General features: G+C 38.6%; 1 protein-coding gene across 2 annotated transcripts in view; it reads left to right on the top strand.

The window, feature by feature from the left end:
- The window catches only part of SLF2 (SMC5-SMC6 complex localization factor 2), a 40,201-nt gene extending 17,056 nt beyond the window's left edge, over positions 1-23,145 (top strand). Inside the window, exons 6-20 of one of the 2 annotated variants that reach the window (XM_060768285.2) lie at positions 666-739; positions 3,280-3,384; positions 4,748-4,912; positions 6,662-6,764; positions 7,813-7,888; positions 10,131-10,272; positions 12,747-12,852; positions 17,012-17,188; positions 18,393-18,490; positions 18,591-18,675; positions 19,263-19,391; positions 19,898-19,975; positions 20,638-20,724; positions 21,608-21,676; positions 23,042-23,145. In XM_060768285.2, coding sequence (XP_060624268.2) covers positions 666-739; positions 3,280-3,384; positions 4,748-4,912; positions 6,662-6,764; positions 7,813-7,888; positions 10,131-10,272; positions 12,747-12,852; positions 17,012-17,188; positions 18,393-18,490; positions 18,591-18,675; positions 19,263-19,391; positions 19,898-19,975; positions 20,638-20,724; positions 21,608-21,676; positions 23,042-23,107 — 1,560 coding nt within the window. In that variant the 3' untranslated portion in view covers positions 23,108-23,145. The remainder of the gene's footprint in view (positions 1-665; positions 740-3,279; positions 3,385-4,747; positions 4,913-6,661; positions 6,765-7,812; positions 7,889-10,130; positions 10,273-12,746; positions 12,853-17,011; positions 17,189-18,392; positions 18,491-18,590; positions 18,676-19,262; positions 19,392-19,897; positions 19,976-20,637; positions 20,725-21,607; positions 21,677-23,041) is intronic. The other variant, XM_067465857.1, reaches the window with a different exon arrangement.
- Positions 23,146-25,727: the final 2,582 nt, after the last annotated feature.

Here is a 25,727-nt window from a genome sequence, read left to right on the forward strand (position 1 = left end):
GCTAGCACACTTTTTCCTTTAACAAATATTTTGGTACCATGCCAAATAGTTGTGTTATTTAGTTATTTTATTTAAGACTGTGCTCTACAACTATCATTAAGTCCAAATAGAAGTTACTGTATATTAAAACCATCAAAATACAATAGAATCAAGTAATAAGAATAATGTATTGGTAAAAGAAAATATTGATACAGTATTGAACAAAAAAGTCTTCTCAGGTTACAGTTTTAAAAATATAAAATGTTTCAAAACATTTTGAGATTTTTGAGAAGTTACTGCTTTCCCTTCTGCTTGCAAGAACACTTTCTTGGTGTCTTAGAAAAAGAGCTATGGTCTACTTTTTCCAGGTAAATCCAGGTTTAGCCCATATATGTTGTTGGTTTCCAGATATTATTCAAAATAAATTATTGCAAAAATAAATTCGTATGTATGCATCAGTTCGTAAGATACCTGTTTTAGACATTCACACTTTCCTGCAGATGTTTCTGCTTCTTGCTGTGCCAAAGAGAGCTAGTTCTTAGGAACTTCTCATATCTCACTTTCTTAATTACTTTCAACTGTTTTCTGAAATAGACCTCTAAATATTTATTATAATCTGGAATCAAATGGTATATAATACATCATATGAAATCCTTCATTTTTTAACTAGTATTTTTTTTCTTAAGTGTTCCAAGCCTTCTGTGGAGATTAATGTCTCCTATCTGAATCGTCTCTTGGAGGAGAAGGAAGAATTCAGTAGGTACGCCTGCCTGTTTCTTTTTCCTGTCCTTATTATTACAGCCTGACTGTATTGACTGTTCATAAACAATGGACCTGTCCCATAGAATCAGGCTATTTTTGTCACTTCATCTAACGGCCTGGATGGATCCTTTTTCAAGGTGCAACTCTTGGGCTCCTTTTATTGATATCTTTCCCTTTGGTCTCAGAGTGAGCACTATAGACAAGTAGATGTTGGGTTCTGTGTGATAAACCATAGGTATTTTTGGTATTATTAAAGATGAAATGTGGATAAAATAAAACTGTAATTATTTATTGTCTAAAAAATCAGTACCTTTTATGCTTGTTCCAGGCAAAGTATATAGTAATATCTTAATTTTCAAAATTACAGTTTTTCCTGATACTTTCCATATTCTCAGCTTCCAAATCTCTATTAGGATCTAATCAGTTTTTCTCTTTATTTATTGGTTCTAGCTCTGGATCTAACTGACCATATCTCTCCTGCTACTGGAATCTGTCTTAATACTTTTTATATAGAGCCTTTGCTTTTTATAATTGTTCCCCATGGCCCTCCTCCCATGCATAGCATTCCACGAGTTATGATTGGTTAGCTATACCCAAGCTTGCCTGGCTTTTTGTTTCATAAGAGCATTTAGTTTTAAGTTGAATTTAGCATTGTTTATTTAGAACAGAGTTAGGCAACCCTTTTCATGCAGATAGGACTCCAGGGAGACAGAAGAAACTATATGATTCTATGATTATAAGTTTTCTTTTCTCCTTTCACTTACTTAGAATCATAGAATCATAGTGGTCTCTTCCAACTCTATGATTCTAAGAAAATGGAAGGAGACAAGAAAACTTAGAATCATAGAGTTGGAAGAGATCTCGTGGGCATCCAGTCCAACCCCCTGCCAAGAAGCAGGAAAATCACATTCAAAGCACCCCCAACAGATGGCCATCCAGCCTCTGTTTCAAAGCTTCCAAAGAAGGAGCCTCCACCACACTCTGGGGCAGAGAGTTCCACTGCTGAACAGCTCTCACAGTTAGGAAGTTCTTCCTCAAGTTCAGGTGGAATCTCCTTTCCTGTAGTTTGAAGCCATTGTTCCACGCCCTAGTCTCCAGGACAGCAGAAAACAAGCTTGCTCCCTCCTCCCTATGACTTCCTCTCACATATTTATACATGACCATCATGTCTCCTCTCAGCCTTCTCTTCTACAGGCTAAACAAGTCCGGCTCTTTAAGACGCTCCTCAAAGGGTTTGTTCTCCAGACCCTGGATAATTTTAGTCGTCCACTTCCGGAAACTTTCCAACTTGTTGATATCTCCTTTCAATTGTGGTACCCAAAATTGGACACAGTATTTCAGGTGTGGTCTGACCAAGGCAGAATAGATGGGTAGCATGACTTCCCTGTATCTAGACACTATACCTGTTTATTCAGGCCAAAATCCCATTGACTTTTTAGCCGCCACATCACATTGTTGGCTCATGTTTAACTTGTTGTCCACGAGGACTCCAAGATCTTTTTCACACGTACTGCTCTCGAGCCAGGCATCGTCCCCCATTCTGTATCTTTGCATTTCATTTTTTCTGCCTAAGTGGAGTATCTTGCATTTGTCTCTGTTGAACTTCATTTTATTGGTTTTGGCCCACCTCTCTAATCTGTTAAAATTCTTTTGAATTCTGCTCCTGTCTTTTGGAGTATTAGCTGTCCCTCCCAATTTCGTGTCATCTGCAAACTTACATCAAGAATAGGCAGAGTGGTTGTAGATAAAAAGGAGAAAAAGCTCTCTGTGAGCAACCTGAGAAGGAATTATGGTTGCATGTACTCCCCTGCATGCTACTACCAAGACAGAAGGCTTTGTTGCATTGTTTTGTGCAGACATATTGCTGCAACCTAACATTGACAGTATGTTTCTCCAGTACCCCTTTACCATCCCTGCAGTGCAGATGTCACTTAAAAATATGTCTCCACCTATTAAGAAGATTGGAGAAAGTGGAGGCCAGGCATAAACCTACATAAAAATGGGTTCATTGTCAGAAGCTTTGTTAAGTGAGGTATATCTGCATTCAATTTGCTCTTTTCTAAGTTGCAAGGGTTCCATATTTCACCTATATTACATAAGAGGGAGCTCTAAAGTTTTTTTTGCTGCCTGTCTGTATTATAAAAATCAAGAATAGCATCAGATATGGTTATGCTGCACTTTCAAATAAGGTTGAAGGTGTACAGATTGCTTAAAAACAAAACTGTTTTTGGTTAATTGCATTCAATTCCAGAAAGTTGGAAGATTGCATGACTACCACCACCAGACACCTAGAGTATTGTATTGGAGTGTTCATCTATAGAATGCTTATGCTCTTATTGATTCTTCTTTGAAATAATCTTGTAAAAGAGAATACTGCTTGTCAGTAGTGATGTTGTCTAGATGCCTTCTCAGATTGGAAACAGAAATATCGCACTGGACTCGTTGTAATGGGAAAAATGTAAGAAAAGCAAAGCTATGTTCAGCTATTTTATTATAACACAGGCTAACTCTTTTTAAGCACCTTTATTTCCATTGCAGGATAGAAGAGCTAGAACGACAGCTACAGCAAGCCAAAGGGAACACTGAAAAAAACTACCCACTTGAAGAACAAACTTATGATGATGAATTGCTTGCTAAACACAGGTCCATTCTCATGTTTACTGTCTCTGCTTTCTCATGTGGCAACTCTTCCATTTTGCTAACTTTTTAATAGTACTTTTGAACAAGCTGTTTACATGAAAGGGGTCAGGTGCACAGGAACATTGTCAGGCACTATCCATATATGATAGAGCCCGGAATATTATTCCTGTGGTTGATACATTTCAGTCAACCCACACTGTTGTGATTCTTTGCCTTCCACATAGTATTTTGTTTCGTCTTGGAGTGGTACTTAATCTTTAAAGTACAGGAGATGCTAGTCAGGTGCTGGGACACATTGAAAGAATGTATAAACTTGAGTTGCCAAAATGTGCACAGGTCATCATCCAATTCAGATATCCTCAACTTGTCAATCTCGATGTGCATTAAACCACAACTCCTACCATTCCCAGGCAGCAAGCTGTACAATGTACTGCTTGATGCTGGATACTTTGATATTGACAAAAACTTATTTAAGTGAGACCTGAATCAGTTGTTTACTTTTTCTTCCACAAGACAAATACATTAGCTAGTAGTCTAAAATTGTCAGATATAAATAGTGGAGAACAGGTTTCTCTGATAACTTATTTTATACCCAAGATTTTTTTTAAAGACAAAATTAATTCTTGCTTAGAGGCTTTAAAGATATTGTCTATCACTACTACCTATGCCTCAATTTTATCATGTGCAAACTATCTTGAAAACCTGATCACTTCTAAATGCCTTTTTTTCTGGCACACAACTTAATGTAATTCCTTCAGCCATGCTGGATGGTTGCTTCTAAGGAATTTCTTGCAAAAATCATATTCTCCTTTCCCCCCCGTAAATTTTACAGAAATAATTAGTTAAGATAAATCATATCCCTCTTAAATTCCTCAAAAGACTTTCTGAATGGCATTTGGTTTATCTGTTAGTAGTTACAGTGGGCCCATGATATCTGCTGGGATTTGGTTCCAGAACCCCTTTTGGATTCTCAAGTCCAATTATATACAGTGGTGTAAATGAAATGGTGTCCCTTACATAAAATGGCTAAATCAAGGCATGTTTATGTTTTTTTTTTTGTCATGTCAGGAGCGACTTGAGAAACTGCAAGTTGCTTCTGGTGTGAGAGAATTGGCTGTCTGCAAGGACGTTGCCCAGGGGATGCCCGATGTTTTGATGTTTTATCATCCTTATGGGAGGCTTCTCCCCGCATGAGAAGCTGGAGCTGATAGAGGGAGTTCATCCACGCTCTCCCCGGATTCAAACCTGTAACCTATCGGTCTTCAGTCCTGCCGGCACAGGGGTTTAACCCACTGCGCCACCGGGTTTGGTATTTCTCAAACACTTGTAAGGACTAAATACTTACAGATGTAATTATGTGTTATAGGGAGATTTTAGATAAATATTCAATCATTGACGGTATTCCTGATCAACATCCAGGAGAAAATATATTCCAAGTAGAACAAGCTGGGAAAATCTTCAATCAACATAATCTTGATCTGAGGAACTTTGGATTTCATCCCCAAAATCCTATTGAAAAATACATTTTTAGGTAAGTGTTGATTAACATGGGCGTCTCTGTTTTTAAAATATGATAGCAAAATGGTTTTTGGGTTGCTGTGAGTTTTTCGGACTGTATGGCCATGTTTCAGAAGTATTCTCTCCTAACGTTTTGCCTACATCTATGGCAAGCATCCTCAGAGGTTGCCTAGTTTCCAACAGACCCCTCAACTTCTGAGGATGTATGCCATAGATGAGGGCAAAAGTCAGAAGAGAATTATTTATTTATTTATTTAGAGCATTTGTATCCCGTCCTCCTCAACCCCCGAGGAGGGACTCAGGGCGGCTTGCAACTGGCAGTCATTAGATGCCGACAAAGAAATAATCACAGTATAACAATTAACATCAAACAAGTCAACAACAGTATAAACTACATTAAAATAGATTACAATATTATCCCTTAAAATATTGACACGGCCAAGCTTAAGTCTGCAAATCCAAGAAATAGTGCACCTTCTGGAACATGGCCATACAGCCCAGAAAACTTACAGCAACCCATTGAGTCCAGCCATAAAAACCTTTGACCACAAAATGGTACTTATTTATAGTTTGGTGCGTTATTAAATATTTATCATTATTTTAAAATACATATTAGTATGTTTTTGCCTTATGCTCTGGGAATCTTCTGTTGGACATTTTATATGTGTGTGTGTAGATTGGTGTCTGATTAAACTTCATTTTAGTTATTAAGTGAGAAGTTCACTATTCATTTATAAATAAATACCTGTCATACTTCTCCAGCAAGTTGCATCTTGGAAATGTCCTAGGTTTCTATTTGTATCCTAGGACAGAGAGGTAGAGTAGATGGTCTGCTTGTAGATTTTTCAGCCCTTGCAGCTTTCCAGTGCTTTCTCTATATATTAATTAAATTAATACTTCGGCTGGGCACCAAAACCTGGTATCAGACCTTCAAATATTCAATAACCCAATTTTATTTTTTATTTATTTACAGTATTTATATTCTGCCCTTCTCACCCCAAAGGGGTGTCAAACTTGTCATCCTCCAACTGTATTGGACTTCAGCTTCCAGAATTCTTGACCATTGGACAAGCTGGCTAGGGCTTCTGGGAGTTAGAGTTAGAGTTACCTCTGCTAATCAGTACAACAGGATCTAAATAGATTATAGTCAATATCCTAGTTAATTTTTGAACTTTAATTTAATACAAATAATCCATGTCATTGCCAGTATCTCGTCAATATAAATAGCTCTAAGGTGCATTGGTGTGTAAATACAAATTTAAGAATAATTTATTATTGTGAGAAGGTGATTTGATTATTTAATAATGAATGGGTTGATTTAAAAAATGAATTTAATAAGGAATTGTGATTCAATCTTTTCAGCAAATTTTAAATCTGTTTTATTTGTATGTAACAATTTGTGTTTTAACTTTTAAAAAATTGCACCCACAAAACAGTACAACCTTTGAGCACTTGGTCAATCTGAAAAATGACTCCTGGCCCCATGGCAGTAACTCACCGCTTTTGTTGGGCAATCTGACAGTACAGTTTGTCTTATACAAGTCAGCAATTCCCCTGCTCTTGTAGGAATGCTTCCCATGAATACTGCAGATGAAGGTGTAGCTGTATTTCATAACTTTGCTTTAGCTGTCTGGATTTGATAGTTGTTACCTTTGTGCTAGCAAGTTAATAGTCAGGCTTGATATCTTTGTGCTAGTAAGTTAATGAACAGGTTAAATATAAACACACCCAAAATATCGATTAATCATGGTTCTTTCTGTAGTTCAGGGATAGCACAGCAGCTTTTTGTAATCACTGAAGGCATACTGGTGTCTGCTTACCATATCTCCCCTTGTCCTGTTCCAATTCAAAAGTGGATGTTTCAGGTAAGATGCATCATATTTTATTTTTCATTGAACTAATAACATTACTAGCTCTCAAGGAATATTTTTAGATTAATTTTCTAGACTGTTTAATGCTCATCCCCAATTTGTACTAGACCTTGATATCTTGCTATATACAAGAAATGTGCACAGTGGTTTATTTATTTATTTATTTACAGTATTTATATCCCACCCTTCTCACCCCCAAAGGGGACTCAGAGTGGCCCTACAATAGGCAACAATGTGATGCCATAAAAAATTAAGCATGCATATAGTAAAAATAACAGATACATTAAAACATAAGATTAAAAAGCATAAAAACATTAAAAACAATTATTAGCAAGAACCATGTAATCTGATATCTTAGTCAAGGAGCTGTTCCTGTCATAGTTTCAGATATTCTGTCTTCTCTTATTGCACTGCATTGCTATCTAAAGGCTTGGTCCTATAGCCATGTCTTCAGTTTCTTTCTGAAGATTAGGAGGGAGGGAGGTGATCTAATTTCTCTGGGGAGGGAGTGTCATAGCCGAGGGGCTACCACTGAGAAGGCCCTGTCCCTCCTCCTCACCAGCCTGCAAAGGAGGTGGGACCGAGAGCAGGGCCTCCTCAGAAGATCTTAACCTCTGAGATGGTTCATAGAGGGAGATACGTTCAGACAGATAAGCTGGGCCAGATATTTTAGGCGATATTGCCAGAATTAGCAAAATTAGTAGTGAGGACAGAATTAGCATATAGAAATTTTCAACACATTACATGCCAACCATGCCATATTTGGCATTGATTAGCATTCAGCCTTGCTTTTGAAGCTGCATAGATGGCTTAAGTTTGTCCCAGAATTTGCAGAATGATCCTTAGAGCAGTTTAAGAATCCAAATTGGAGTGGCAGTGGCCCGTTATTTGAATTTGCCAAAATTTTATTTTATTTTTAATATATCTGGACTAATTCAGATCTCTGGTTTGCCAGGTGCTACATTTCAGTAATTTGTTGTAGCTGACCCCTGGATATTTAGCAGACATGCTTGAGTTTGTTTGATGCTTTTGTTTTTAATAGATGATGTTGGTTCATTCAGACTGCTCAGTTTCAAGGAAGATCTTACAAAAATTGATGGATTTAACAATTTCAAATGGTAAGTATTCTAGAAGTCAGGGGTAGTAGCTAGAGGGCAGTTTTCAGCCCTTACACTCTGGTGAACTTCCAAAACAAAGTGACACCACGTTTGCTTTTGGCAGATCTTTTAGTCTTGTAGGAGAGGTGTGGGAAGCAAAGCTGCCATTCGTAATTATTTTGCATGACTTAGGAGTCCTACATAAATTCACACCAAAATTTACAGTGCCTTAGGAGAAGCACAGATTTGCATTATTCACATCCCTGTGTTTGAATATTAAAGTTAAAACTTGTTCCATACCACAATTGGCATGAATGTTATGAAATGCTACAGTCTAAACCACACTTGTTAGACTTAAGGCTCGTCGGCTGAATCCAGTACACCATGTCATTTTAGATGGCCCTTCAGATGCTGGACTACAACTCCAGTATTCCTCATTATTAGATATCATGACTAGGGCTGAATGGAATTGTCATACAGTTAACATCTGGAAGCCTGTTGTTTGTTCTGTTTAGTGAAAATAGTGGGGTTTGAACTTGATGCAAGGCTTGTGGACATATCTGATTTTAAATTATCTTTAAATCTACCCCAACCTCAGAGCCACAAATGCTGTTGGGTTGCAGTTCCCATCATCCCCAGTCCACATGGCAAATAATCAAAAGTGATTGTTATTTAGTGACATCTAGGGACGGCGCTTCATGCAGTCATGCTGGCCACATGACCTTGGAGGTGTCTATGGACAATGCCGGCTGTTTGGCTTAGAAATTGAGATGAGCACCACACACCCCAGAGTCAGACATGATTGGACTTAATGTCAGGGGACAACATTTACCTAGGGACCCAAACTGTGTAAAAATTAAAGAGCACTGACAACTGACGTAGAAAATCATAGTTGGCCCTCTGTATCCCTTTGATGAAAATAAGTTTGACTCCCTGAAGCTAATTAAATTAAGATAATGTAGCACACTGTGCCCAATTCCTGCATAATTATTGATTTAAAAGCTTAATCATTAATTTATGGGATAAAATGGAAATATATGTGCCATTGAAGATGCGCAAGGAAAATGGTAACTTGGAAGACATGAAACAAATAATGAAGAGGCTATTAATAGTGTACTCCAAAAAACAATAATATTTCTATATTTTAATGGGTATGTACATAAAACCTTTCTTAACCTAAGATTACTTATATTGGCTGTTTGTTTGCTTCTGGAAAGTTATTTATTGTGTATGGAATCGCTGTACAAAAGTAGTGTGTTATACTGGCAGTATATGGTGGTCTTAAAATGTTGCAATGTGATTAACATCCAGCTATGCATTAATGCTACCATATTCAGAAAATAACTTACAAACAGAACTCCCTCTGTTCTGAGGATTTTGAGAAAGCTGTCAAATTATTATTATTATTATTATTATTATTATTTTATTTCTTACCCACCTCTCCTCATTACTTGAAGTGGGTTACAGAATACTGTATATACTCAAGTATAAGCCTAGTTTTTCAGTCCTTTTTTTAGGCTGAAAAAGTCTCCCCGGCTTATTCTTGAGTCAATATTATTTATTATTTTACTTTGTTGTTGTTGTTGTTGTTGTTGTTATTATTACATTTATTATTTTATTGTTGTTGCTATTATTACATTTATTATTTTACTCTATTATTGTTATTGCTACATTTATTATTTTACTGTATTGTTTTTATTACGTTTATTATTTTACTCTATTATTATTATTTTACTCTATTTATTATTATTGGAGGACATGTAAGCATATTTACATTAAAGAAGGTTAGAATAATGGTTTAATCAGAGTTGGACAGTCTTATCCTGAATTACAGTTTTATGTAAATATTCAAAAACATTGAACCTACTGATGCCTAAATTAATATAATTTTATTGGTATCTATTTTTATTTTGAAATTTACCAGTAGCTGCTGCATTTCCCACCCTTGGCTAATAATGAGTCAATTCATTTCCCCAGTTTTTTGTGGTAAAATTAGGTGCCTTGGCTTATATTCGAGTCAGCTTATACTTGAGTATAAACGGTAATTAAAACACATAAACATTATAAAAATACCATCCATATATATATGTGTGTGTGTGTGTGTGTGTATTTCTATAAAATATACAAATTAAAATTATTTCTATAAAATATATATTTAAATACAAAAAAACAGATTAAATAAAGGATGAATTTTAAATTAATGTTTAAACATTGTCCTTTGTCTGCTTAAAAATTCATGCTTAAAGTTGTCCTTTGTCTGCAGCTCATCTTGGCAACGAGGAACCAGTGATATGGATTCCATCACTATTCGATATAGCAGTTGTGCTGGTCAACTTGGGTGTACCATTCAACGCACTATTTCCTCTCCATGATTTTCAGCCTAGCTTTACAGAAGATCATATTAGGTCAGTATCTAACACAACAGTTACTTTCTTGTGTTGCTAGATTTGCACGGGGCAACACACATTTGGAGGCTTCAAATGTTAGCCCTGTTTCTGGGCACATTAAACCTGCTGATTCCAAAAATGGCATCAGTTTTCCTCTATCAGTTCTAGTTTTTGAGATACAGTACATATGCCGTCTACTAGTCACCATCTGCTGACCCATAGAAAATCATGACAACCAGATCTAAGAAACTAAAGCTGATATGATTTATACAATGCAATTTTCTTAATCAGTGTGTCAAATGACCCCAGAAACAGACCTGAAAAACAAGACACCAAGAAAATGATGACATTTTGACCCGCATACAGAATAGTGTGTCATTAATGAAACTGAAGAAGTTATCAAGAATCTCAAACCAAATTATTCCCCTGTTCCAGATGGCTTTACCTCTAATTTCTATCAAATTTTCCAACCTGAAATCATTCCTAATCTAGCAATTTTATTCAATGAGATAATGACGAATGGAACCATGCCAGAGACAGGGAAATAAATAATTACAATTTTAAAACTTAATAAAGAAGAGACCAATCCCAATTCATAAAGACCAATCACATTATGCAATGTAGATTATAAAATTTTCACATTTTTTTTAGCTAATAGACTTAAAGATATAATCCCAAAGTCAGTACGGGAGAACCAACATGATTTTATTAAAAAATAGAAGATTAGCACACCCAATAAGAAATATACTTAATGTAATAAATCATGCTATGAGGGGGGAAAAAACGATTTATAATAAAATTGGATGTTTATAAAGCTTACAACATGGCAAACCACAAGTATTTGTCCCAAGTTTGTGAAGTCTGTAACTTGGGTGGGAAAATTTGTGAAATAATTAAGAAATTATACAAAGACAACCAGGTAGAAATACTTTCAAATGGGTCTGTATCAAGAACAATTGGATTATGTGATTTTAAATTGTTGTTTAATGTGATGTTTTTAATTGGTTGGTTTTTAATGTTTTAAAAAGTTTATTTATTGATGATAAATGCACAAGTGGCATTAAATTGTTTCCTTTGTAAGGCTGCCCTCAGCCCCCTTCACGGTTGAGAAGGGCAGGATATAAGTGGGGTAAATAATAATAAATAACAATTATTTATTTTTTAATTTTTATTTTATTGCGTTGTGTTCTTAATCTATGTTGGCCCAGGCTTGTCCCCATATAAGCCGCCATGAGTTCCCTCGGAGAAATTGAGGCGAAGTATAAAAATAATTATTATTAATAATTAAGATCAGCAGTGGGACAAAACAAGATTGCCCCTTTCCCCCATTCTCTGCACTGGCAATATAACCACTAGTTAATTTTATTAGAAACTAGCTTGGGGACCCGGCACTGCCCAGGTTATTTGAGAAAGGAATTGTGTATCAAGGTTGGTCTTTATCAGTTATTTATATGGCTCGCAGTGGTCTCAGGAAGTTAGTGAAGGTACTGCGAGTCCCATCATCTGTGGTCCATCCTCCTCCAAACTGTACTAGGATGGGGAGTGGGTCATGGGGGCTTTGTGTGCCAAGTTTGGTCTTCATTGGTAATTGGATTAATGTTGCTGTGGTCTCAGGAAGTGAGTGAAGGTACTGCAAGTCCCATCATCCATGGTTCATACTCCTCCAAACAGCACCAGGATGTAGAGTGGGTCTTGCGGGCTCTGTGTACCAAGTTTGGTCTGCATTGGTAATTTTCTGGCACAGCCTCAGGCCTTTTCCTTTCCTCTCTTTGTCACATCAGAATCTTGGAATTTTGAGGCTGGCCAATCAGAGACCATATGCAAATTGTACCACAGTGGCAGCCAATCAGAACGCTGCCACATACACCTCCCTCCCGTCCTCCCTCCACATACAAACACTGACTTTTATTATATACATAGAAGATTGTAATAAAATTAAAGAATTTAGAATTGGCAAGGAAGAAATTAAAGTAAATTTATATGCTGACAATTCTGTGGTTTTACTTGGGTCACCAGAGGATTCTGTAAAGGAAGTAATTAACATAAAGAAATTTGAAAAGCTATCAGGGTTATTGCTAAACATTCAAAATTCAGAAATCTTGCAAAAAAAATCCTACTTGGAAAGAGTTAAAAGGAATACAATCCATCTTGGAGATAAAACCAGGTGAGAAGTTAAAATATTTGGGAGTATACATCCCCCAAAATTTAAACAACATAATACAATTAAACTACAGTCAATTATGGAAAAAAAGTTAACAAACAAATTCACAATTGGAAAAATCGGTATTGGGATATGTTAAACAGAATCACTGAAGGTGATTCTTCCCTGGATCTTGACACTATACTCCTATTTATGCAGAATGTAGAACATTATGATATAGCTTTTGTGTCAAAATGTCCTGCAGTTGTGATCTTTGTGGAGCCATCTTGAACACCGCTAGTTTTTGCTATAATATAATGAAGTAAATGAGAAAATATCCCCTTTTCTGTAGGTCTGAAATGCCTGCAACAGTGACTCAACAATCAAAAGAAGATGTTTTTGGAGATCCGGTTCCTTTCTTTTTTCTAGTAGATGTCAAACTTTGCAATATGGCTAGGGTGAGAATGCCATCCCTCTTAATTTGAGAAATCCTTTCCGAACATTACAGTTTTCTAGTGCAGTAACTTAAGATGCAGAACCAAGCTTTGTATAATAAAAATTATAATTATTAACAACATATCAGTTATTTAAAAGAAGATGAACAATCGGACCCAATACTTTTTATACTTCACAATTCTCAGTGTAGAAAGGCTTATTCTGTGATTTTGGCATTGCTTAAATTTTGCCTTATCCTGTCCAAGGCATTTATTGTCTTCTGATATGATGCTAAATGTATGTTTACTCTGTGTCTTTATGCATATTAATGGTACTGTGAATCAGAAATGCTCTGGTTTTCACTGGCTGCTTTTTCTGGCGGTCCATGTACAAATAGTTGAATAGGTAGGTGGTGCCTGAGACCAAATTCTGTTTGTATTTTTAATTGCATTCAATGAATAGTCAGGTATGCCGTATTAAAGAGCAATACGATTACGATTACTGACGGACTGCTCCCAATTTCTAGCAATTTCTAGCACTTTATGAACTGTCCCATTGTAGTAGTCGGAACATCAATTACCATCTGTATTACTGCTACCCATGTGGTCCCCTGCCCCCATTTGTGTACTGTTCCTGTTGCTTTTTTGTGGCGGAGGGGACAGAAGGGGTGGGGTTCTGGAGCCTATGATCGAAGATGTGGTGGGGAGGGGGGAGGAGGGGGAGAGGGAATGTTGGCAAGAACCTATAAGCCTAACAACAAGTATAGGAGAAAGAGATCGTATGGCTCGGAACTGCGGCATGGAGGGGGGGAGGTGTTCCAATAGCCGAGGGGCCCCCATAGAGGTCGTGGTGGGAAGGAGGAGATGCGGGAGAAGGAGACCTCGAATTCGGCTTAATTCGGACCGCTTATCTAAATTAACTATTCCCAATCGGTCTCCGAAGGTAAATTGGTGTAACCAGGTGAGCGGGCCCTCTGGCTTGAAGGTGGTGTTGTTGAACGCCAGGTCTGTCAACGGAAAGACATCTTGGATCCAGGACTTAATCCTGGAGGAGCGGGCAGATCTGGCGTGCATCACGGAGACCTGGTTGGACGAAGCGGGGGGCGTAAACCTCTCCCAGCTCTGTCCTCCAGGTTTCTCCGTGCAACACCAACCAAGAGCCGGAGGACGGGGAGGCGGTGTCGCAGTGGTCTATAGAGATTCCATCCATCTAACCAGGAGCCCCATCCCGCAGACCACAAATTTTGAATGCGTCCACCTGAGGGTGGGAGACCGGGACAGAATAGGGATTCTGCTAGTGTACCGTCCACCTCGCTGCACTACAGTCTCCCTACCTGAGCTAGCGGGGGTGGTCTCGAGCCTGGCGGTGGAGTCCCAACGGCTTCTTGTGCTGGGGGACTTCAACATCCACGCCGAGGCAACCCTCACAGGTGCGGCTCAGGACTTCATGTCCGCCATGGCAACCATGGGGCTGTCCCAACGAATAACTGGCCCCACCCACTGTGCTGGACACACATTGGACTTGGTTTTCTGTCAGGGATGGGAGCAAGGTGGCGGTGTGGAGGAGTTGTCTACCTCTCCGTTGCCATGGACCGACCACTTCCTGATTAGATTTAGGCTCACTGCGCCCCCTAACCTCTGCAAGGATGGAGGACCCATTAGGATGGTCCGCCCCAGGAGGCTAATGGATCCGAGTGGATTCCTGACGGCTCTTGGGGAGTTTCCCGCCGCCGTGGTAGGTGATCATGTCGAGGCCTTGGTCGCTCTCTGGAATGGGGAGATGACCAGGGCTATTGACAAGATCGCTCCGGAACGTCCCCTCTCGAGTAACCGAGCTAAACCAGCCCCTTGGTTTACTGAGGAGCTGGCAGCGATGAAGCGAAAGAAGAGGGTTCTAGAGAGCGTGTGGCGCTCAGACCCAAGCGAGTCAAACCGAACACGGTTTGTGTCCTTTTTAAGGGCATATGCCGCGGCAATAAAAGCCGCAAAGAAAACCTTCTTTGCGGCCACTATTGCGTCTGCAAAAAACCGTCCGGCGGAGTTGTTTCGGGTTGTCAGAGGTCTTTTAACTCCCCCTACTTCAGGTGGGAGCCCTGACAACTCGGCAGCGCGCTGTGAAGCATTTGCTCGGTTCTTTGCAGACAAAGTCGCTTTGATCCGCTCTGAGCTAGACGCCACATTAGATGCAGTCTCTGTGGATGTGACACAAGCACCTGCTTGTCCGATTTTGTTGGATTCTTTTCAGTTTGTGAAACCCGAGGATGTGGACAAGATACTTGGAGGAATGAGACCCACCACGTCCATCCTAGACCCCTGCCCATCCTGGCTTCTGAAGGAGGCCAGAGGGGGATTGGCCGAGTGGGTAACAGTGGTGGTTAATGCCTCCCTTCGGGAAGGCAAGATTCCAGCGAGCCTAAAACAGGCTGTTGTAAAGCCGCTGTTGAAAAAACCATCACTCGACCCCACTAAATTGGACAACTTTCGGCCTGTTTCCAATCTTCCCTTCTTGGGCAAAGTCATGGAAAGCGTGGTGGCCTCACAACTCCAGGTATTCTTGAGAGACACGGATATTCTGGATCCGGCACAGTCTGGTTTCAGACCGGGACATGGTACCGAGACGGTCTTGGTCGCCTTAGTGGATGATCTGCGCCGGGAGCTAGACAGGGGGAGTGTGTCCCTGTTGGTGCTCCTGGACCTCTCAGCGGCCTTCGATACCGTCGACCACGGTATCCTTCTGGGGCGCCTTGCAGAAATGGGTCTTGGGGGCACTGCTTTGCAGTGGCTCCGGTCATTTCTGGAGGGTCGTACTCAGAAGGTGTTGCTGGGGGACTCCTGTTCAGCGCCACAGCCGTTGATCTGTGGCGTTCCTCAGGGTTCCATCTTGTCCCCCTTGCTATTTAACATCTACATGAAGCCGCTGGGTGAGATCATCCGGAGTTTCGGGGTGCGGTGTCACCTGTACGCAGATGATGTCCAACTCTGTCACTCCTTCCCACCTGCTACTAAGGAGGCCGTCGAAGTCCTGAACCGGTGCCTGGCCGCTGTAACGGTCTGGATGAGGGCGAACAAACTGAAATTAAATCCAGACAAGACAGAGGTACTCCTGGTCAGTCGCAAGGCCGAACAGGGTATAGGGTTACAGCCTGCGCTGGACGGGGTCGCACTCCCCTTGAAGGCGCAGGTTCGCAGCTTGGGTGTGACCCTGGACTCATCGCTGAGCCTGGAGCCTCAGGTTTCAGCGGTGGCCAGGGGAGCATTTGCACAGCTTAGGCTCGTGCGCCAGCTGCGCCCGTATCTTGGGAAGTCTGACTTGGCCACGGTGGTACACGCTTTGGTCACATCTCGCCTCGACTACTGCAACGCTCTCTACGTGGGGCTACCCTTGAAGACGGCCCGGAAGCTTCAGCTAGTCCAGCGCGCGGCAGCCATGTTGTTAACGGGAGCAGGACGCAGAGAGCATACAACGCCCCTGCTGTCCCAGCTCCACTGGCTGCCGATTCGCTACCGGGCCCAATTTAAGGTGTTGGTGTTATCCTACAAAGCCCTAAACGGTTCCGGCCCAAAATACCTTGCAGACCGCATCTCGGCCTATGAGCCCACGAGGGCCTTGAGATCATCCGGGGAGGCCCTTCTCTCGGTCCCGCCTGCCTCACAGGCACGTCTGGCGGGGACGAGAGAGCGGGCCTTCTCGGTGGTGGCCCCCCGGCTGTGGAACACCCTCCCTGCTGAAGTTAGACAGGCGCCCTCTTTGATGGCCTTTCGTAGGGGCCTGAAAACATGGCTCTTCGAGCAGGCCTTCAACTGAGTGTATCTTGAACGACTCTGGAATGGACTAGGACTATGAATTTTTGGCCATGACCCCAGGACTTGACGAAGCGGATTTTTAGTGTAAGTATATGTTATATTTGTATTGTCTGGTGTGTGTTGTCTGGACTTATTGTACACTGTTTCTTTTGTTGCTGTTCACCGCCCCGAGTCGCCCTCGGGCTGAGAGGGGCGGTCAATAAATGCAAATAATAAATAAATAAATAAATAAATAAATTCCCATTCTTGAATGGAAGAAATGAACAGTGTTACTTTAAATTTGAGGGCATGATTACTGTCTGCAATTGCAAAATACAATATACCTGATGCTAGAATTAAAGTGTTGTGATGTTCTTATTTTATTTCTTTTCCTTTCTAGTTTCTACGATTATGCATAAGCATATGCAGAGATGGTTACACGCAGAAAGAAATATTTATCTTGCTACTGTTGCTGTTTAAACTGAGTTTAGAAAAAGAGATGAAGCAATTTTCCCTAGTAGATTTGCAGTGCCTTATTATAAAACTACTGGAAAACATAGACAAGTGGAATACAAAGGTAGTTTCATTTGCAATTGTTTAGAATAATATATGCCGATTGGACTTGCATTATTAACTGTTAAAATGTTACCTTTTCTCCAGCAGTGCTCCTGGTAGTTGTATTTTATAAAACTGAAGTTTTAGCAAATTACCTAAAAATAAGCACCTTTAAACAATTTGACAATAGTTACTTATCTGTATTAGTTGCCAAAGAAAGTCCTATGAAAGTAATTGGGTCATTGTAAATGGACAGACAATTTGAAAGCGCATACATGCACACATCAGATGTTCTGACTAAAAATCTGTTGTTATTTTAATCTGATGAATTAGTTACATTAAACTTCAGTGGCAACTGTGGTTGGATCTACACTGTCATATAATACAATTTCAGGGTGCAGATTAACTACGTTGAACTGTATAATGGCTGTGTAGGCCCTTTCCATACAGCTGTATAAAATCCACATTGAACTGAATTATATGACAGTATGGACTCAGATAACCCAGGGCCCTTCAACACAGCCCTTTATCCCAGGATATCAAGGCAGAAAATCCCACATCTGAGTGTAGACTCCGATAACCCAATTCAAACCAGATATTGTAGGATTTTCTGCCTTGATATCCTGGGATAAATGGCTGTGTGGAAGGGCCTCAGTTCAAAGCAGGTATTGTGGATTATCTGCTTTGATATTCTAGGTTATATGGTTGTGTGGAAGGGCCTGTAGACTCATAATCCCTTTCAATGCAGTTAATCTGCATTCTGTTTTAAAAAAATAATATTTATTTATATATATTAACCACTTACAGTGTAAACAGCACACAAAACAATGAACATTTTACAGACACATAACCCCACCACCAAGGCCTGAACAAGTATAATTTCCTTTGCCATAAATTTATGAGTCAACCAACCAGTAAACAAATGTCACATCCAAAATTCCTGACCCAACAAAGTTGTATTGTTTTCCTTAATCTGCATTCTGAAACTGCATTATATGAAAGTGTAGATCCAGCCTGTGATAAATGATTACTAAATTTTTGTCTCAATATTAATCATGTATGTGATAAAAATGTTGTTCTTTTCCTTTGAAATTTCCATAAATTTGAATATCATTTAGCACAAAGGAAGACTCTGCGATGCCTTATTTTTAATATGTGCAAACATATTGAAACTGGTTTAAATAACTGCCTCTAATTGCACTAACTATTGTCTCCTTTCTGTAAAGATGCCTGAGTTATGCTTGGCAATAAGTTGCCTCTCCAGCCACCATCACAATCTTTTGCATTTAATCTGGTTTGTCCCCAACTGGACGGAACGAGGAAGGTAAACTATTACTGTGATGCAAATAATTATGCAAATTACTTCAGACGAAATGCAGAAGGGGGAATATATATCATCCTGACTTTAAACTTCATTTTTCCAGAGAAGTAAGAAGACGTCTTAGCTTGGTGGTGCTCTCAAAGCTTCTTGAAAACCATGTGAACATACCCAGTAGTCATGACCAGCAGGTACAGTATGAAACTCCTTTATTAAAACATAGCACTTGTTTCTCTTCACTGATTTACTCATTTACCTTTTCACCATTTTGGAAGTTTGATGCAAAAGAGAGAGTTGGCAAAAAATACCAGAAATTAACCAGTTCTAAGGATGACCCTTGCTTGGCAATTTTGCTCCTCCTGTTTTTTGTCTCTGCAACAAGTAAATGCATGAAGTACTGTAAGGTTGTCTGGCGTTAAGTTATAAAATAATCTCTGAACAGTATTCACCCATCCTCTTTGGAGTTTCATTAATCAAAATAATTTGAATCTGCATGTTATTACAGTTGATTTTGACAACTGTTTTATTCCATTATACCTGCAATAAATGACCTGACAAAACCATGTGTAGAAGATGCATGTGTAACATGCAATTTAAAATTCAATTAATTTAGGACCTGAAACTTCTCAGGATCCTGATGATTGCCAGACTGATGTTTCACATGCTGCATGATTTATGATGGGTGTTTATCTCTGAAAACAGTTAAAATAATTTTTAATTTTGCCAGAAATCAGTAAGTCCTCCCTAATCTATTTTTTCCTTTTTGGAATTTAAATAGATGTCACTTCTATGCAAGGAGCTGGTCATGATGAAACCTTCAACTTTGGTAAAGAAGCTCTTGGAAACATCGACTGATGATAATGCTGAACTTAGTAATGCATCTTTTATTTCTAAATTTGAATCCAAGGTAATGTCACATGCTATATTTGAAAAAGCAAGGTCCTAGGGCTTGTGTGGGGATGAGGGGCTTCTTAGTTTTTTCCTTGCACAAGACATTATTTTATATCAGATATTCTGAGGCAATGTAATTATGAATTAGATAAGGGAAGGCAGCAAGGGCAAGGTAAGATGAAGGAATTGAGTTACTTTTGGAGAGGAAAGTTTTAAAGATCAAAGCAGAGGATAGTGTGTTTTATTTAGTTGAGCAGTTAAAATGTTTTGTTGGTTTTAACTATGTATTTTTAATATGTCCTATATTTAATTCCATTTTAATATTTCTATACTTTAGGTTTTAATTTATACATTGTGCAGTTTTAATTTTTTTTAGCTGCTATGAGTCTCCTTGAGAAAGAAAAAAATGTGGGATATAAATACTATAAATAAATAAATACTTATAATTGTTTTCAGTCCTTGTTCTTTCTTGTGCGTGTTTATTTAAATAATAAATAAATAAAATTTATGTTTCTTTTCTAGGCATATTATCTGCTTTATGTTCTTCTTCACTTAGTCAGAGAAGCTAGCAATTTTGAGAGCACAAATCTCAGCCAGAAAGTACGTAACCGTCTCAAATTACTTGACAGCATTAATATATCTGTACTGTGAAATGTGACATGGAGGTGGTCATTCAGTTTTGGATGTATATATAGATCTCATTTAAAGAACAGGGTAGCAGATTTTTAAATTACCCCTAGAAGTGACCAGAAATGTTGTTATGGGTTTTGAGTTTAGGAATTTATCAGGTAATTATATAGAATCAAAATGTGATTCCAGAGAGCATTCTTCAGTGGAATTTTTCATCAAAACGTGCTTAGTATTTATAATTTTGGTCTTGGTGGAAATAACCTAGAAACAGGAGTTAAATGAATAGAGAATATGTGCAATTAACAGTTGGAATGGCATTGGATAATGATACTAGATTATGTGATTTTAATTCTATATTAATATGTTTTAATTCTGTTTTAATGTCTAAATGTTGCCTATGTTTTATGGTTGTAAATGTATATGGTTTTAATAGTTTAAATTTATAGTTACAAGTTTTTGTTTGATTTTTTTTTCTTCTGGTTTTTCACATGTATGTTCAGCATTGAATTTTGCCATGCTTATGTTGGAAATTATTTTGAATCACCCCTCCCCAGGGGTGAGAAAGGCGGTATATAAATACAGCAAATAAATAAATAAATAAATGTATGTTTATTTGTTTTGCTTCCCTTTAGAAATGGCTGTTGAAACTCAGTAGTATCTTGGAAAAAAACATAAAATGTGATATTAGGGAAAATGCCAGGCTATTTTATAAAACTAAGGTGAGTTATCTTGTACCCCCCTCCCCATTCCTAAACTATCCGCATTACCCCAAGACTTCCTTTGTGTTTTAAAAATGTGCATATACAGGCAGTCCCAATGTTACAAACATCCAATTTACGTCCGACTCCTAGTTACTAACGGGTGAGGCAACAGGAATGGAGAGAAAATTACCCCTAGGAAAGGAAATTCACTCCTGAAGAGTTACCATAGGGAAATGGTGGCTTCACCGAAGCTTTATCACCAGCTTTATTTCCATTACAACCCAAAATTTTCAAAATCCAGTTTTCACAGGGGTGGAAAATGAGGTGAAATCTTCCAAATAGGGGCACAGACAATACTGATGTGCTTTCACTGAAATGTATTTACACTAATGAAGCCAGAAAGATGGTTAAATCCAAGTCTACAAAGACTTGCAACATCCTTAGCTGCACATTCCTTTATTTGTACATATGTTGTCCTGCTTGTTGTTACTTTTTGGCCAGCTTCTCCATTAACGTTTTACCTTACTTGGATTAAATATATTCAATACTTAATTAAATACATTAATACTTATAGTACAGGACTTCTTACACTTGTTCTAAATGCAACCCTTTTCCGGTCAAGAATTTTTATAGGTATTTCAAATAGGTATAAAGATTAAACATTTATTGATAATTTGTATCAGCAAGACTTGCCAACAGGTTGATTTTCCTTTCCTTGGAGTACAGCTGAAGCATTTTCTGAAATGTGCACTGAAAACACTGCACATTGTTGCTAACAGATTAGTGTAAATAATGATGGTCAGAAACCTTTTACTGTTGCCAAAAAAATTGTGATCCCAACATTGAACCAAGGGGACGGGAACAGTAGGTCGGTAGTCAGTTTGTGATATTTTCTTTATAGGTTAAAGATTTGGTTGCAAGAACATACAGCAAATGGCAGCAAATGATAAACAGTTGTCAGCTTATTCAGGTACTGTGCAGCTCAAGTCACTTTTCATATTGCAGTATGCACTTGTAATAATGTTGCAGCTCTTCAATGAATGGCAAAGCCACACATTTTTTGAAGGTTGTCTTTATTCATGTTATAAATACTCAAGTTGTTTCTATGGATCAGGCAATAAAAATCACCCAGTTGGGGATAGATAGAAATAAAGAAAGAATGTGGACCACAGTGGCACAACCGGATTAAACCATTGAGCCGCTGAACTTGTTGACCTGAAGTTTGGCAGTTCGAATCTGTGGGATGGGGTGAGCTCCTGCTGTTAGCCCCAGCTTCTGCCAACCTAGCAGTTTGAAAACATGCAAAGTGAGTAGATCAATAGGTACTGCCTCAGCGGTAAACAGGCACTCCAAGGAATCATGCCGGCCACACGACCAGGAGGTGTCTACAGACAAAGCAGGCTCCTTGGCTTGAAAATGGAGATGAATGCTTCCGCTAGAGCCAGAGTTGAGCATCATCTCCAGAAACTGGGGATGAAAGGGGAAGCCATTGTATCAAGGCATAGATTGTTTGTGTTCATATATATATACTGTAATCCGCTCTGGGAAATAAGGCGAAATATAAATAAAGTCTTGTTGTTGTTATTATTATTAACAATTGGAGTCTCTGTAGCTCATTTGATATACCATTCACTTGATGGGTCTTACACCAGTCATAAAATAAAGTTAAACTATCAGAGTGAAGGGGAACAATGGATAGAATGCACTTTTGCTTTGAGAAGAATGTTGTGTAGATGTGGCATATGTGTGTACACCAGTACACAAGGAACTGAAAAGGGAATGGTTCATGCGCAACCTAAAACACCCGACCAGTTCAAGAATAAAAAACACTTTGTGGGCTGGCAATATACATTTCCTGGGACAAGAGTAGTGCAGAATGGAAACTGGGTTTCTCAAAAATAATTGTATCTCAAGAAAATAAATGACATTTTCATTTTTCTCTGAAAATCCTATCCCAGTTATATCCTATCTTGTTCATGTCAGCATTATTTTTTAATTTTAATCTATTACATTTGGCCCGGCCATTGGTTTTAAATTCTTGTATGTCACTGTTGATTGTTTATTGCCTGTTTTTAGTTTATGTGATTTATATGGATTGTATTGTATTGATTGTTTTATTGTTGTTTTGTTTATTGATGTATTGTGGGCTTGGCCTCATGTAAGCCGGACCAAGTCCCTTGGGGAGATGGTAGCGGGGTACAAATAAAGTTTTATTATTATTATTAGTTTAAGAGTTTATACTCAAAGGTTTAGCAAACTGGCCCTTGCCTACCAATTTCATTTAAAGCAGTTGCATTTCCTGATACTTGTTTTCCTCTTCCTACTCCAATTTTAGGGCATGATCCATGATTTAGTGGTCCCAAATGCTGAACAAAATACATCAAAACGTCAAAGTGAATGAAATGGCCACAGAAATATGAGGTTGAAAACTGCAATCAACCAAGAAGAAACCTTTTAACCAGACCTCACTTTCATATAGATCAGTGTGACCATCACACTTTCCTCTTTCTCCAGTACCTTAATTGACTAACTGTGACCATGAGGTCTTGTGTTTTAAAATAGTTTTGGATGCAAGGAAAACAACTTCATTTAACTTTATAAGAATATCTTGTTTCCTTCAAGTTAATCTGAATTGGGAGAATGAAAATGTAAAAGATCACAGTTGTCTTAACATTCTTATAACTCTTCTATCTCTTATAACTCTTCTATCTCTATTGTACTTTGATAAAAGATAGGATTTTCTACAAAGTTTTGTGGGGATGTAAGCTCTCAAATTACTCCCGTCTAGCATAACTACTGATAATTCTAAAAGGAAACTGAAACTGAGTTGTGTTCAAATGGTTGATTGTACAATTGAGCTACATACCCACGCACATTTAGGAGGAGGTTTTTTGATTCCATGTGGGCTTAAATTTCATGATAGGTGAGGCTGAAAAACTCCCCTCCATAAATATATTTAATATTTTAAATAAAAAGGGCTGTAAACACAATTTTGTGAGCCCAGTTTAAACATTCGAGGAAATTTAATAAGATTCGTAATATGTATTGTCCAAGGCTTTCATGGCCAGAATCACTGGGTTGTTGTAGGTTTTTGCGGGCTATATGGCCATGTTCTAGAGGCATTCTCTCCTGACGTTTCGCCTGCATCTATGGCAAGCATCCTCAGAGGTAGTGAGGTCTGTTGGAACTAGGAAAATTGGGTTTATATATCTGTGGAATGACCAGAGTGGGACAAAAAACTCTTGTCTGTTGGAGCTAGGTGTGAATGTTTCAACTGACCACCTTGATTAGCATTTGGTGGCCTGGCAGTTTTTTGGTGTGGCTTGTTAGTGCCTGGAGGAATCTTTTGTTGAGAGGTGATTAGCTGTTCCTGATTGTTTCGTCCCTGTTGTTTTACTGTTGTAATTTTAGAGTGTTTAACTACTGGTAGCCAGATTTTGTTCATTTTCATGGTTTCCTCCTTTCTGTTGAAATTGTCCACATGCTTATGCATTTCAATGGCTTCTCTGTGTCCCAAACATGAATCAAGGAACATGAAAGGCACTGCAGACTACTTCAGCCATAGCAGAGCATCTGATGAACTAACCTGGACACAGAATATTATTTGAGAACACAGAAATTCTGGACCACTCTAACAACAACTATGTCAGACTACACAGAGATGCCATTGAAATCCACAAGCATGTGGACAATTTCAACATAAAGGAGGAAACCATTAAAATGAACAAAATCTGGCTACCAGTATTTAAAAACTCTAAAATTACAACAGCAAAACAACAGAGAGGAAACAATCAGGGACATCTAATCATCTCTCAACAAAAGATTGCCCCAGGCACTAAAAAGCCACACCAAACAACTGCCAGGCCATCAAATGCTAATCAAGGTGGTCAGTTGAAACATTCACACCTAGCTCCAACAGACAAGAGTTCTTTGTCCCACTCTGGTCATTCCACAGATATATAAACCCAATTTTCCTAGTTCCAACAGACCTCACTACCTCTGAGGATACTTGCCATGGATGCAGGGGAAACGTCAGGAGAGAATGCCTCTAGAACATGGCCATATAGCCCGCAAAAACCTACAACAACCCAGATTCATAATAGTTCATACTTTTGTGCTCAACTAAGCATAACATGCTAAGTTGAAGTACCACAAATGGTTGTAGTCTAAAGGGTTGTTTATATGGAAATGTATATAAATCTAATTTCAGCGAAGTTTATTCTCCAGTGTTTGGTCATCTCATTATGGCCTAAACCTATTATAAATTTATGTGAATATTTCATAGTCAATTCCCAGCCTTGTTCTAGTTAATATAATGTACAAATAGTAAAGATTTATGTTTCCTAATTTACTTTCGAAGTGTTACTTTTTTGTTTATTTTTATATTTAACGACTTGCACTGCCATACCTGTGAATAAACATAAAAATATGGAAGCCATAACAGAAATTAGGTATAATGATGTAGATGTAATATAAGTCTAAAATATTTGATTTTTACTCAAATACTTTTGGCACTGAATTTAAACCAAATTATCAATTTCAAAGAGAAATAGATCAATCAAGAGGAATAAAATAATTTGCTATTATTCAATAATACTCTGTTAAATCAATTGGAAGTGTTTCCATTATTTCTGCTGGAGATGGTTCTTCTCCCTAGTGTGTAGTGTGTTAAAAACATTTCATTTTTTCAGTAATGTTAACATTCCCCCCCCCCCCCAATCCCAATGTATACCACAAATTTAGTGGGAAATACTACCTCAAAGGGGATGAGTTTCTTTCTTTTTTTTTAAAGACTTGGGTAGATTTTACTTGTGAGACATTCCTTGGTATCCAGAGAACAATGATGTAAAAGCACTTTTCCTCTGTAGGGGTTATTAATTTCCCCTCTTCTAGCTGAAGTACGTTTGCACAACAGAGAAAGTTTCTCTAGAAGGTCCTCTATATTGAAGGAGAAGCTTTTCTAGTAATGAGCTGCATATCAAAGCATCCTAAAAGCACTGTTACGCCTGCCTGCACATAAT

The sequence above is a fragment of the Anolis sagrei genome, chromosome 3 (genome assembly GCF_037176765.1).
Source record: "Anolis sagrei isolate rAnoSag1 chromosome 3, rAnoSag1.mat, whole genome shotgun sequence".
Classification (NCBI taxonomy): Eukaryota; Metazoa; Chordata; class Lepidosauria; order Squamata; family Dactyloidae; genus Anolis; species Anolis sagrei.